The 13,790-nt window shown below is 36.6% G+C and overlaps 1 protein-coding gene across 7 annotated transcripts in view; it reads left to right on the plus strand.

The window, feature by feature from the left end:
* The window catches only part of CACNB4 (calcium voltage-gated channel auxiliary subunit beta 4), a 283,651-nt gene extending 275,474 nt beyond the window's left edge, over nt 1-8,177 (plus strand). For all 7 annotated transcript variants that reach the window (XM_032755717.2, XM_032755722.2, XM_032755718.2 and 4 more), the window contains 2 exons: nt 295-480; nt 2,993-8,177. In XM_032755717.2, the coding sequence (XP_032611608.1) occupies nt 295-480; nt 2,993-3,253 (447 nt within the window). In that variant the 3' untranslated portion in view covers nt 3,254-8,177. The remainder of the gene's footprint in view (nt 1-294; nt 481-2,992) is intronic.
* The last annotated feature ends 5,613 nt before the right edge of the window (nt 8,178-13,790 follow it).

Here is a 13,790-nt window from a genome sequence, read left to right on the forward strand (position 1 = left end):
CATGCCACTGCACTTCAGCCTGGGCAACAGAATGAGACTCTGTCTGGAAAAAAAAAAAAAAGATCCAAATATTGAATGAACACTTTGGTTTTTATATTAATATCCACATTTGTTCATGGATAACTGTGTAACTCTTCACTTGACCCTAACTTTAGAAACTGCCCATATAGCACCTCAAATTTGACATTAGCTAATAGCTATTAAAAATGCTATTATTTTGTGTTAAGTGGAATTTTAGGTTTCATTGCCTAAAACCTAAAATGGAAGTAAAGTGGATTTTCTTGTCATCTACAGGAAATGTTTGATGTTATATTGGATGAAAATCAGCTGGAGGACGCGTGTGAACATCTAGGGGAGTACCTGGAGGCGTACTGGCGTGCCACCCACACAACCAGTAGCACACCCATGACCCCGCTACTGGGAAGGAATTTGGGCTCCACGGCACTCTCACCATATCCCACAGCAATTTCTGGGTTACAGGTATTGTCACTTTTTCACTCATGCTTTTTACAACCTTACATGTAAAATTCTATGGGAACTTGATTAGGATGGAGGCTGGAGTCATCCTTAATCTGAAGAGGGAACACTATGTGTACATTATATTTAAAAATCTTAAATATTATCTAATTATGATCTATCCTAGAGAAAACTACCCAGAGGCTGACAATTTCCTGAGAACTATGCTCTCTGTGAATTTATAGTGGATTTTACTTAGGTAAATTAACTCCTCCTATGTCTAAACTCTGCCGGCAAACTTAATGCCTACTCAATGCACCTGCCCATTACTTTTTTTGGAGACATAGTCTCACTCTGTTGTTCGGGCTGGAATGCAGTGATATGATCATAGCTCACTGCAGCCTCAAATTCCTGGACTCATGGGCTCATGCAATCCTACTGCCTCAGCCTCCCAAATAGCCAGGGCTACAGGCACATACCACACACATGGATAATTTAAAAAAAAAAAAAATTGTAGAGACAGTGTCAGTGTCTCACTTTGTTGCCCAGGATGGTCTCAAACTCCTGGCTTCAAGCAATCTTCTGGCCTTGGCCTTCCACAATGTTGAAATTACCATCATGAGCCACCACTCCTGGCCCCTCCATTACTTATTAATGCCACTTCTTAAGGATTACACAATAGCTAAGTAAGGTATATAGGTGCAGATAAGCCTTTTGGTTGCCCTTAGCTAATCCTACCCCACCCAGGTTGCTAGGCCTGCTCTCTACCTTGCACAAGACAATGTGGATATAAGTAGAGCTGCTCTGTTCAGAAACAGTAACTGATCCCTGAGTTTTCTTGGGGCTGTGCAGGTGCCCACCTTTGTAAGTGGCTGTGGCACGTGTCCTTTAGGGAAGCTGGGGATGAACACAGGATCAAGAGGTTCTCTCTTCTGCTGTTCTGGTGCTGCACTCAGAGGTAGAGATAGGGAGCCAGAGACCTTATGGTACAGAAAGAGCTTGCCTTTCTACATCAATTATTATTTACCATTCATCAAGTAGCTGCTGGAATGTGGCCAAACCCACAGCAAACTGAGGAACATGTAGTCAATTGAGCCCTCTTGTATCATGACGAGTTTTGTTTTAATGGATTATAATGATAGTCTTGTCGATCATACAGAGTTAAGTCTGAGATAAATGGCACTCTCTGAAATGCTATTATAGCTGTATTACTCTGTTACAAAATTGCATCTTTGTAAGCAGAAAAACTCATGCAAATGAATAGCTTTTAAAAATAGAAATGAACATGAAAAATGTACTGTGGTAATGTACAGCACATACGCGTGCATTAGGACAATTTCATGCCTTGTTTCACTCCCCATGGGCTGATCTGAGTGTACATTACCATTGACTAGTTTGGATTGGCTCTGAATTGTACATTACAGAATGAGAAATAGATGCATGAAGCAATACACTTCTGTAATGTAGGTAGAAATGCAATGTTGCACTTTTGTATTGAATACAACAATCTTGACTCATCACTGCTAAGACATCCACCTAGAGTGGTTCTCCCTGTTTCACTAATGAGTTAATGTGTTGCCCTTTATTCTGTGGCCTATTTCTTCTCCCAGTAACAATTGACACTTCATTGTGAGGCACCTGACTGAGGTTAAAGGCACAGTCTGTGACCTGTCAAATGAATTTCCTTCTGCCTGAATCTGAGTGTACTTTAGATGAGATGTGTCTGGGCCCATGGTTTCACCAGGATCCTCTGCCTTAACTGATGTGACCTACCTAAACCGGTATACACAAGTAGATATATGTTTTCTCATAGTGGAGAAAAATGTTGAATAACATTTTCTGAGACTTCAAATAAGTATCTTAAGATACTAATTTCAATTAATGGTATTAGAGGAATTTAGTTTATATTGGAAGTTATTTTGCAGGACAATTTAGTTGAGGAAGCAAGATTTATAAATGTATCAATTAGCTGGCTTCATAATTATTGTACACACCCTTGGAAAGATTATTACATTTATATAGGATGCAGAAACACTTTATTTTATGAACAGCACAAATAATAATTTTATTAAAATGTTTTTAAAAGGTATAAGGAATATTCAGTTAGATCAAGGTGAGGTGTGTTACTTTAGAAGGAGAAAGATTATATCAATTCAAGAGAGAAATAATAAATGCTATTCTGAACTTTATTTCCCAATAGTAAAATAATTTTCATTTTTGCAATAGAAATGGATTAGACCTTCCTAAATATATTAAGTTCCATTTAACAGTTAGCTTTCAATTCTACATTTGTAATAGGAAGCATAGTCATTCAACACTGTGGAATTAAACTCATAAACTATCAACACTCTGGCATCTTTTCATGTTGTGTCCCAAATAAATAAGACCAGACATTCTGAGCAGACCATTGGTGCATCAGAATGCCTTATTAAGTCAGATATTTAGCATCTTATTGTACAGATCCTATGATTTTACATACATGTTTAGATGAATGAAGCTGACATGATTTAATCAATGAACTATCTGATATTTTTAGAGTCAGCGAATGAGGCACAGCAACCACTCCACAGAGAACTCTCCAATTGAAAGACGAAGTCTAATGACCTCTGATGAAAATTATCACAATGAAAGGGCTCGGAAGAGTAGGAACCGCTTGTCTTCCAGTTCTCAGCATAGCCGAGATCATTACCCTCTTGTGGAAGAAGATTACCCTGACTCATACCAGGACACTTACAAACCCCATAGGAACCGAGGATCACCTGGGGGATATAGCCATGACTCCCGACATAGGCTTTGAGTCTAATGAAACAAAAAATATTCATCTGTTGACAATTTGCCATAGCAGTGCTAGGATAAACCAATCATCTTAACTTGGCTAACATAGCACAGTATTTACTGTGCTAATGGGCTGCTGTCATTTTATGCTAAGTAAGGGGCAAAAAAAAATTACATTATGCCCTTGAGTCTAGATGGATATTAGATGCCCGATCATATAGATATTTTTAAGTGCAACATTTACATGATAACAGTACATTTTGTTTTCTTCATAGATTTAGACACATCAATTTGTAATTTAGGGTACTTACAAGGCACATATAAAATAATTTCCCATGCCGGAAATTCCAAATGACCAGTTCCAGTTGGAACCAATTTATAAACCAATTCCTGTTGGAATTTGGGTGAATTGACTAGAAAGTCTACTTGAGCATGTTGTAATCAATTGAAAAATCTGGGAAAAAAAAAAACTAATAAGAAAATCGAAATACCAATAGAAGCCAAATCCAGCTTTGGTATTTATTTGCTGGAAGCTAAATTTACACTTAAAGTTGGAGTGTATAAACATTTTAATATATGTTAATGTTGCCAGAATGGCTTTTCAAACTTACCAAATGTATTGATAGTGCCAAAAATATCTCAGAAATCTTAATGCAGAAATTATATAGTCTCCTCAGATTTTAATATTTTTATTTCTTTCCTGGCACAGCTGTTGTATTCAAAGTGTTTTGCTTTTTGTTTAGTCAGTACTGTTAGCTCATTTGAAGTTGGCAAAAACAAATACAAACAAGCAAAAAAACCTCAAATGTTTTTCAGCAGTGAGAGAGAATAGTAAAGAGAGGCCCAAGCATAGCTGGTTATGTGAAATATAAAATGGGGTGTTGTTCTCCCTTTAATCAATCTGAGCACAACTACATACATCCAGGAATCTGAAGTCAGATAGTAAGGATGTGGTACCATTCCTCCCGAGTGCAATGCTAAACACTTCCAGGTGGGAATTCATCTATTTCACTTAACACAAACGCAGGGTCAGTATTTCCTGCCCACAAGATTGAGTATCTTTCCATTGCTTCTCTCAGTCTCTGTCTTTGAATATCTGAATGTTCTGGCCCTTCAACAAATTCTTTAAATCATGCTAAGGAATTTCGTTTTATGTGGACACATTCAACTTTGATATTCAGGAGGTGTTTTTACAAAATGACTAATTGAAAAAAGTTGAAACAAATGATTTTAAAAGCTTGCAGTAAAAAATAAACTCATAGATTCAGCAAATATTTGTTGACTAAAATTATAGCATTTTTAATGCAGAAAATTAAAAGAATTTGGAGATTGAGCTGCCTTATTTCTAAGGAACACTCCCCTTCATCTTATTAAGTCTTCACAGTTTTTCCAGTGGCTTTAATTATGGAATTGGTGACCTATGTTTTATATTATCAAGGAAGCCTTAGATTCACTATGATCCAAGAAATTATTGAAATTGACCCTTTTTACACAAATGTCTTAAAAAAAAAAAAACTTGTTTCTAAATGTCCACAGTGCATGCATTTTCTAAAGCCCCAATAAGTCCAGCCATAAAAGTCCTTTTCTGCTAGTACATGTCATGAAGCCTATTTTTGAAAATAATGATAATTAATTTTATAGTATCTTCTTTTCTCCCCAAGCCTTTCAATATTTAGGCACTCAAAGCATGCACCAGTTCAGTAATCTTCTTGACCATGGAAATAAGTTCCACATTACTGATGAGTTATATATATATCTTGAACCCCATTACAACCTCACCATATCCCCCCTGCCTTTATGTTCACTGTTTGTACCCCATTATGAACCTGTTTGGCTGATAATGAGGATACCTATAATTCTGTAAGTCATTTCAAATATTTGATACAATTAAAAAATATGGGCTTAGTAAATTTTAAAAGTTAACATGTGATACTGGCTTGTGAGATTCTTCTGTCATCTAGTGAAGCTTATAAAACTTTCAGTTAAGACATTTTAAAAGAGTTATATCCATTAGGCATTTTAATAAACATATAACCTGCCATTACTGAATACTTTGTTAGAACACAGAAGAGCATCTTCCAGCAAACAAAAATATATTTATTACATGTACAGCACATACTTGCATGAGAAAGAAAACATTAGCCAAAACATTTTTCTATATGCTTTACTGGTTTCTTGTTTGTGTGCATTAAAGTATTTAATTGCAAAGAGTGCACCAAGGTGTACAAATTTAGACTAGACAGCTGTTCAGCTTTTTCTGTAGCAGCATTAGCAATTTGGTCATTTAACTACTTTAAGATACTTACATTTTATGGCAGGTAGCTGTAACAGCATTTAAATATATTTCCTAGTCGTCAAGATTACCATCTTCTTTCAACTTTTTAAAAGTCACTTGTTTTTTAAGGTTTCTCAAAGCCTTGTTTTTAGTCTTCCATGTCATGCCGATAAAGAAAGGCTCATTCACTATCTGTGCACAAAACCAGTCTATCATTTACCTTCAGATGTCCATACCTGTTTTGCTTTGCATTCTTATTCAAAAGCTGACAATCTTGGAAAGGGTATAATGTATGTTTTATTGATGGATATATTTAAATGTTTTACTTTAATTTGGCATATTCTTTCCCCTTCCTTCTGTAATAAGTTTGTCTTCCTCAAATAAGGGGATATACATCTTATTTTTTTAAAGACTTAAGAGTTTATTGTGTAAATGATACTTAAAATCTAGATATATACTAAATGAAAAGTTTTATTTTTGCCAAGCACACCAAGCACCTTTGAAAAATACATATTCCATAAATACTTTGTTTTTAATTAATTCCATTTAAAGACAGCAAATGATTATAAGCAAGAGAAACAAGTCTTTTACTGTTTTGAGGCTGTTTTAACTTACAGTATAAGCCACATACTAGAATTCTATAATTTCAGTCACAGACATATAATAATGTGGACTCATGTGACAGTGTGGAAATGTAGTTCTGGAAAAAAAGGAATGCAATTTGTCAATCCTGATGTTAATTCTCAAGGGTATAATGTGACTCTAATATTATAACCAACAACATTATCTTGTTTAATATTTAAAGCAACACTTAGAAATGTTTATAAATGATGATTCTCTCTTATCTTTATACAGTTCTATTGGAGAGAAGGTTGAAATTGTTCACAATTTAGACGATGGTCTTTCCTAATAAGAGTCTTAATTTTGTGACTATATAAGTCATTGCAGTTAGTCTTCAATGAAATGGATTAATGTAAAACAAATTCTGAGACAATTATTTGTTTCCTTTAAATAATTTGCTATTTAATTATTATTGTCATTGTTTGCAAAATGTATTTTTGGAATGTTAACCTCTTTTCATACCTGCATACTTGAACTTGTCTTTTGTGGGGGGGCCTTAAAGTTCATAATAGGAAGTGGAGGCAGTGAAAGGAAGTAAGAAAAGGAAATTATGCTAAAAGATGGTTTGCAAATTTAAACTCTTTAAATGAACATATCACAAAATGTTGTTAAGACCCAGGATGTCCGTTAAGAATGTGTCTTGGCAACCTTAATTTGCATGTTAGTATATATTTTCTTAGTTACACAGTTTTATTTTGGTATTTGCTTAAAAACTGTAATACCATTATAGAAATTACCCTATGTACTGATACATTTACTACCTCTTCTCTAGAGAAGACAATCTGTCTTTAAAGGGAAAAACACTGGTCAATAAGTAGTGATCAAAATTATCACTATTCTGGCTAACCTTGCTGCAAAGCTAAATGCATAGATTGTTAAAATATGCCTTCCCTTTAGATTTTAAACTGTTTCCAAAATGCTCTTTGGCACCCTTTCATTTCTTCCACGTTAGTGAAGTTTTCTTTGAATTGGTTCACAGTTTATCATGAGGCAAGGTTAATTTAACAAATAAGTCATCATAGGGAACAAAACAAACTGCAAGGGAATTGCCTTTGTGTGCAACTTGTTATAATATCTAGTTCTAAGTCTAAAAGAGTAAAAGTCCAGAGACTTTATGTTTAAGAGCAGCTGGTTTGCAAATTCACATTTTGTTGGTCCTTGACTTCCACAGAGCATGACTTAGCCATTTACTGGGTAAGGATATGCATTATCTTGGACTCCCATGTAATTGGAATAAACTTCATATCAATGTTTCAAATAAATGCTATGTACCCCTTATTCCTTTTATATTTCTGCCTTTGTCTTTTATGACAATGTTGCATGTTGTGTTTTTTTAATTATATAAAACTCATCCTTGAATGACTATATGAATGAAAACTTTATAGGAAATTATGTAATAAAATCTGTTTTATTAGTTTCTCATACCTTTAAATACTGTCAATACTATAACTGTTAGTAAGTTACTTACTCAAGCTGTGTCTATGGGGCAGAGAACAGTCCTCTTCTTTAAAATGATAATCATGATCAAACCAGTCAAGTCAATCCAATTAGCTGTTAGACAGACAATAACGATAACCTTCTTTTTGACTTAACCAGTCAAGTTAGTCAAAATAGTAAAATTGGCTTATATGGGCACCCAGAACAACAGCATTCAAAAATTACTTTTAAAGGTTTCTTCTTTTATTAAAATGGACTTTCTTAAATAAAATACATCCTCTGATAGCAGCTATCTCTTTTTACTTGTAGATGATTAATTCTAAATGCTTCATGTAATTGAGGGACATTATGAGAAGACTAGAAAGTATCTCATCAGATAATCCTAAGGGCTGTAACTTCTACTTGCCATAAACAAAGTATAATTAAGAGTGAATAGCAATTGGTTTGGGGAGTCGTAGTTATATATGAAACTTTCTTTTGTTTCTCATGATGTATGTAAAATGTTTGCGGAAGGATGGTAGAAAATGTTACTAATGAATTTAGAGTGGTTTGGGAGAATATACTGATACTTCCTCATTTGAAAATTATAAGGAGTTAAAAGGGGAACTAAGAACCAGTAGTGGCTGGCCTCTAGCTTTTCAATACTTCTAAGTGTTCTTGGTTATGTTTTGAACACTTAAATTTCTCAACAAATGGCTATGTCTATATTTATGTAGGGGCCACCCTTGCCCTACTTGCATGCCACTTTCACACACTTTTAACTGAAATCAGTGTGAATTCTGTATGCATAAGGGATGTAATAAAGAGGCGGGATCATTAACGCTATATCGTTGCATACTATTTTTCATATGCCTTACAATATTTTCTGGGACGTTATTAAAATGAAAGCATTTTATTGCCAAAATAAATCTATGTTGTTACTTATAATCTGCATTAGCAGTAGAAAAATAATGTAGCAAAAACATATTGTACAGTACAAAATTATAAAATATATATTTTGCCAATAATATAAAAATAGATTGAGGAGAAAGAAGCACATTTGTTATAGCACAAACTTATAACAAAATCCACTGTTAAATTTGGCAGTCATATTTTTTAAAAGTATGTCGATTTAGTTCTAAGTTTTATCAGATTTACTTCATCTACCATCTTTTTAACTTGCTGCTTGATACTTTTCCAGCAATTTATTTCATAGCCTTGCAATCTGTGGATGTAATTTCTTTTGTTTTATTCCCTTCCATAAAATTTATTAAATTTTATTTTGTGATAACACTCATACTATATTTTCTCTTCTCATTTCTTCTCTTTCAATAACAACAACAAAGTCACAGCAAGTGAGCTCATAGGGCTTCTCTGAATTTTGGACATGTTTGAAATTTTCGTATTTTTCACAGCCTCGAGTCAGAATGATCAATAAAGATGTCCCAATCACAAAAAATTATGTTAGTTAGGGATTCTTTAATTTGTTTTGTACTGAATACTACTTTGAAACATAAGTTAAAGCCATTAGCTGTGTTTTTGTAGGGATGGTGGGAGGGAATAAAAAATAAATGTATTAACATAAAACATACTAAAACAGAAATATGGCAAAATGATGTAAAAAGATTTTTCCTAGTATTCTGAGGGCTGTTGAAATCCCAGGCTATTGCTATATCTCCATTGACGAAGTGGGATAAAAAATGCCTTTGTCAAATAGTTTTTTTTCTTTCTTTAAATTTTATTTATTTTAATAAGTTGTCCCCTTTTATTTTTCTTATCTAGGTATGTGTAGCATTCTACAAGGCATGCTGGGTAAAATATACTATGCAAATGTGTACAGTGCTGCATGTTTTGTTCTCCCTCTGCTTTAGTGGCTTTAAAGAAAAAAACGTGGTGTTATTTTTGTGAATAAAAACATTAACAAAGAAAATGCAGAGTGCATGCATAGAGTATCCTCATTTCTATGGATTTGTTTTATGGAATTTAAATGTGTACAAAACAACTGCATTACTTTTTTTCTTTTATATAATAAATGAAAAAAACACTGAAACCAGCGTTATACCTCTCCTTTATATTATTCTAGAAATATATTGAAAAATACTGGAAATCAATAGGTACTCTTTTATGAAAAAAAAGAAAAAGTCTAAACATTTATCCTAAAAAGGGATTCAATCAAATGACTACTTTCTGAATACTCTGCCAGGTGCTATGAGTGATAACAAAATAAGTACTGTATTAGGAAAGAGTTTATAAGTTAAATACACACACGTGTGAAATAAAATATATTAGAACACATGTGCAAAATAGGATTGGATATAGAAAAATATACTAGATGAAGTATTATATTGTTCAGAAGTCATCCACTCCAAAATGATTAATATTGCAGTTATCAGACATTTCCAAAGCTATCTTGTACCTGTAAGAATTCCATAGTTTGTATTCGGGGTCAATTGTCTATGTTAAGACTTGATTGGAATTTGACTTTTTTGTCATTGCACTGTATAGGAGATTCCAAAGAAATATGGACTCTGTTGATTTTTATCACTGCATTAGGATTATACAGTGATTTATTAGAGTCAAGTTATTTCACAATTATCACATTTAATTCATCTGATCACCCAGGAAAGTTAGGCAGGGCATGGATTATGAGATACAAATACAAATGAGGAAACCAAAGTTCATTGAAACTTCTCTCTCAAAAGAATTTTTCTTTTTTTTTTTTGAGATGGAGTTTCACTCTTGTTGCCCAGGCTGGAGTGCATTGGTATGATCTCGGCTCACGGCAAGCTCCGCCTCCTGGGTTCAAGTGATTCTCCTGCCTCAGCCTCCCGAGTAGCTGGGATTACAGGCATGTGCCACCACGCCTGGCTAATTTTGTATTTTTAGTAGAGATGAGGTTTCTCCACGTTGGTCAGGCTGGTCTCGAACTCCCGACCTCAGGTGATCTGCCCACCTCAGCCTCCCAAAGTGCTGGGATTACAGGCATGAGCCACCACGCCCGGCTATGAGTACGTATTTTTAAAGAAACATTCTTGGCTGGGCGCAGTGGCTCACGCCTGTAATTCCAGTACTTTGGGAGGCCGAGGCGGGCGGATCACCTGAGGTCGGGAGTTTGAGACCAGTCTGACCAACATGGAGAAACCCCGTCTCTACTAAAAATACAAAATTAGCTGCCCAGCTACTCGGGAGGCTGAGGCAGGAGAATCACTTGAACCCAGGAGGCAGAGCTTGCGTGAGCCGAGATCACCCCAATGCACTCCAGCCTGGGCAACAATATGTTACTTTTTAGGTAGGTAATCATCTGAAGCATACAAAACAATGCCTGGAAAACAATAAATGTTGACTGAACAGTACCTTAGTTATTGGAGAGCTATTATATAAGGCTGTCTCAACTATCAAAGTATTTCAGCCAACAATCTGAAACTCATCCACCAGCCGTATGACTGAAGCTACTTCGCCTGTCATCAGCACATTTCCAATAATAAAATGGACTAAGGAGAGAAACATCTCATTTGTACTTTCATACAACATGCAGATTAGCACAGTGGTTTGAGTGTGGATCTGACCTTTATCTGGGTTCAAAGCCCAGATCCAGCAATAACTAGCCATGAACTTGGGGCAATCACTTAATGTCCCCATGCCTGGGTATTTCTGTACAGTGATTTTCTTTTGGTTATGGATCACATTTTCCTGTTTCCTTGCACATCTAGTGATTTTTTATTGGATTTAGGACAATGTAAAGTTTACATTGTTGATGACTTGATCTCATATTCCTTTAAAGAATGTTATACTTGTTTTGGCAGGCAATTGTGAATTAGTTTGGCCCCTTCAAGATTTGGTTTTAAGCTCCTTTAGGATTGGTCTTGTGTAGGGCTTATTCTTAGGCCAGTTAGCTCCTCTTCTAAGGTCTCTGGGGGTGTCCACTCGACTATATCGAGTTTATCCAACCCACAGCCTGTGGGCTGCATGCAGCCCAGGATGGCTTTTTAAAAATTAATTATTAATTTATTTTTGAGACAGTCTTGTTCTGTCACCCAGGCTGGAGTGCAGTGGTTTGATCTTGGCTCAGTGCAATCTCCACCTCCTAGGTTCAAGCGATTCTTCTGCCTCAGCCTCCAGAGTAGCTGGGATTACAGGTGTGCGCCACCATGCCCGGAGAATTTTTGTAATTTTTGGTAGAGACAGGGTTTCATCGTGTTGGCCAGGCTGGTCTCAAACTCGTGGCCTCAAGAGATCTGCCCACCTTGGCCTCCCAAAGTGTTGGGATTACAGGTGTGAGCCACTGCACCTGGCCCTAGGATGGTTTTGAATGTGGCCCAATACAACTTCATAAACTTTCTTAAAACATTATGAGTATTTTTGTGATTTTATTTATTTTTTAGCTCATCAGCTATCAATAGTGTTAGCTTATGTTATGTGTGACCCAAGACAATTCTTCTTCCAGTGTGGCCCAGGGAAGCTAAAAGATTGGACACCCCTGTCCTATATATTCAGTTCTCTTCACTCTGGCTGAAGGGAACTCAAATGATTCCTGACCCGTTGTAATCTCTGGGAATCATTTGCATTACAGTTTCCTGGTACTTATTTTTCCTCAGGAATTGTGATGGGCCAGCCTCTTGGGGGTTCATACTGCATGAGCACAAATTGATATGCAGCCAAAGACTCAATGGCCCCTTAACAGGTTTCTAGAGCTTTTCTCTGTGTAGCTCCCTCATTCCAGTTACTCTGCTTCACAAATTCTAGTCACCTTGATCTCTGGGAATGCTGATCTGCGTCTTCAGTTCTAGGAGGTTCCCAGATTCTCATTTGGGTTCCCACTTCCTCCGTAGTTGACTGGGAATTGCTTTTAGGGATGAAGTCCAGGAAATGGTAAGACTCCACTTGTTTCTTTCTCTTTTGCAAAGAATCACAGTACTGTGACGTGTTTTTCAATATCTGAAATGTCGTTGCCTGTACTTTGTGCAGTTTTCTATTTGCTAACGGTAGGAGGATATATTCAAACCATCCTACTCTCTCATGCCTGAAGTCAGAAGTCTCTCCAGTGACATTTTGCACTTCTCTGTAATCATAGATAAATTGGTCTTTAAACTCTCTTTCTCTCTCTCTCTCTTCTTTCTTCACTCGGAAAATAACCTGGGAGACCATTTCCTTGGGTGGATTGTAAAATGTGAAGCTCCGCCATCACATAATGTGTATATGACATCCATTTCATAAGTTGACATCTGTGTGGGAGTCTGAAAAAGTCTTAGAGCTACCAAAGCATTACCTACGGTGCGCAAGAATGGAAATATTAAAGAGTTAATGCAAATTGGTTATACAAACTACATTGTTCTTCTAAACAGCATACAGAATATTAAGTAAATCCAGACATGATAATCCATAAATTAATATGGATTACTATGATTTTCCTTCCCTTCATGTATGGCTCCTCTAAACTTTGACTTTTTAACCATAAAGCCCCAAAAGAAGTCAACGAAATTACTTTTCTACATTTTGAGGTAAAATAGTGTGTAGTTAGGAGAAGTGAGTTGGGAAGGTGCGGTTTATTGCTGATTTTGCCTAATTTCATTCAGCTGTTGGGGATGGGCGTGCAAAGCAGTTCAAGTGGCTCCTACAAGTCTCCCAGTTTTTCTTTCTTTTCCTTTTTACTAAGGTTAAGGAGAACAGAAAGGGATGGAGCTTTAGTGGCCACTAAAGGTTTTTAAACAGGGGAGTGACTTGATCAAAATCGTTGTTTTGGGCAATACTGACCTGAGAGTTAAGAGATTGGAGAGAAAAAAGAGCCCTGAAGTGAAAAAATCGCTTTAAGGCGACTATCTAGGTAAGGCCACTGACTCCAGCTGAGTGTCAGAGGGCGGCAAGCTTTTCCCTCAAAGACCCACGGGAGACACCATGTCTTAAAGGGTCATGACGCCTAACTTTTAGTGCAGTGCATGTGAAGGGTTGGGGATGGACACGGGGTACTCAATTATATGTTTACATTATGGCCCAATGGAGAAGATTCGAAGGAAATATAAATACTCGGGAACGCAACAGCAAGCAGTCGGAAGCCATCTGCCCCAACTTGCGGTCTTCACAGCCTCCGTCCCATGGAAAAGTCCCGCGCCTTCAGCAGTCTTGGTTATGCAAATAAGCGAGGACCGCGCGGGCGCCCTTTCCTAGGCTCCGCCCCCTGGCCGCGCGCCTGCGCACTCACGTCCCGCCAGGCCCGCCCCCTCACTTCCCCCGCCCGCGTGGTCGTCGCCAC

The sequence above is a fragment of the Hylobates moloch genome, unplaced genomic scaffold (assembly GCF_009828535.3).
Source record: "Hylobates moloch isolate HMO894 unplaced genomic scaffold, HMol_V3 SCAFFOLD_1, whole genome shotgun sequence".
Lineage (NCBI taxonomy): Eukaryota > Metazoa > Chordata > Mammalia > Primates > Hylobatidae > Hylobates > Hylobates moloch.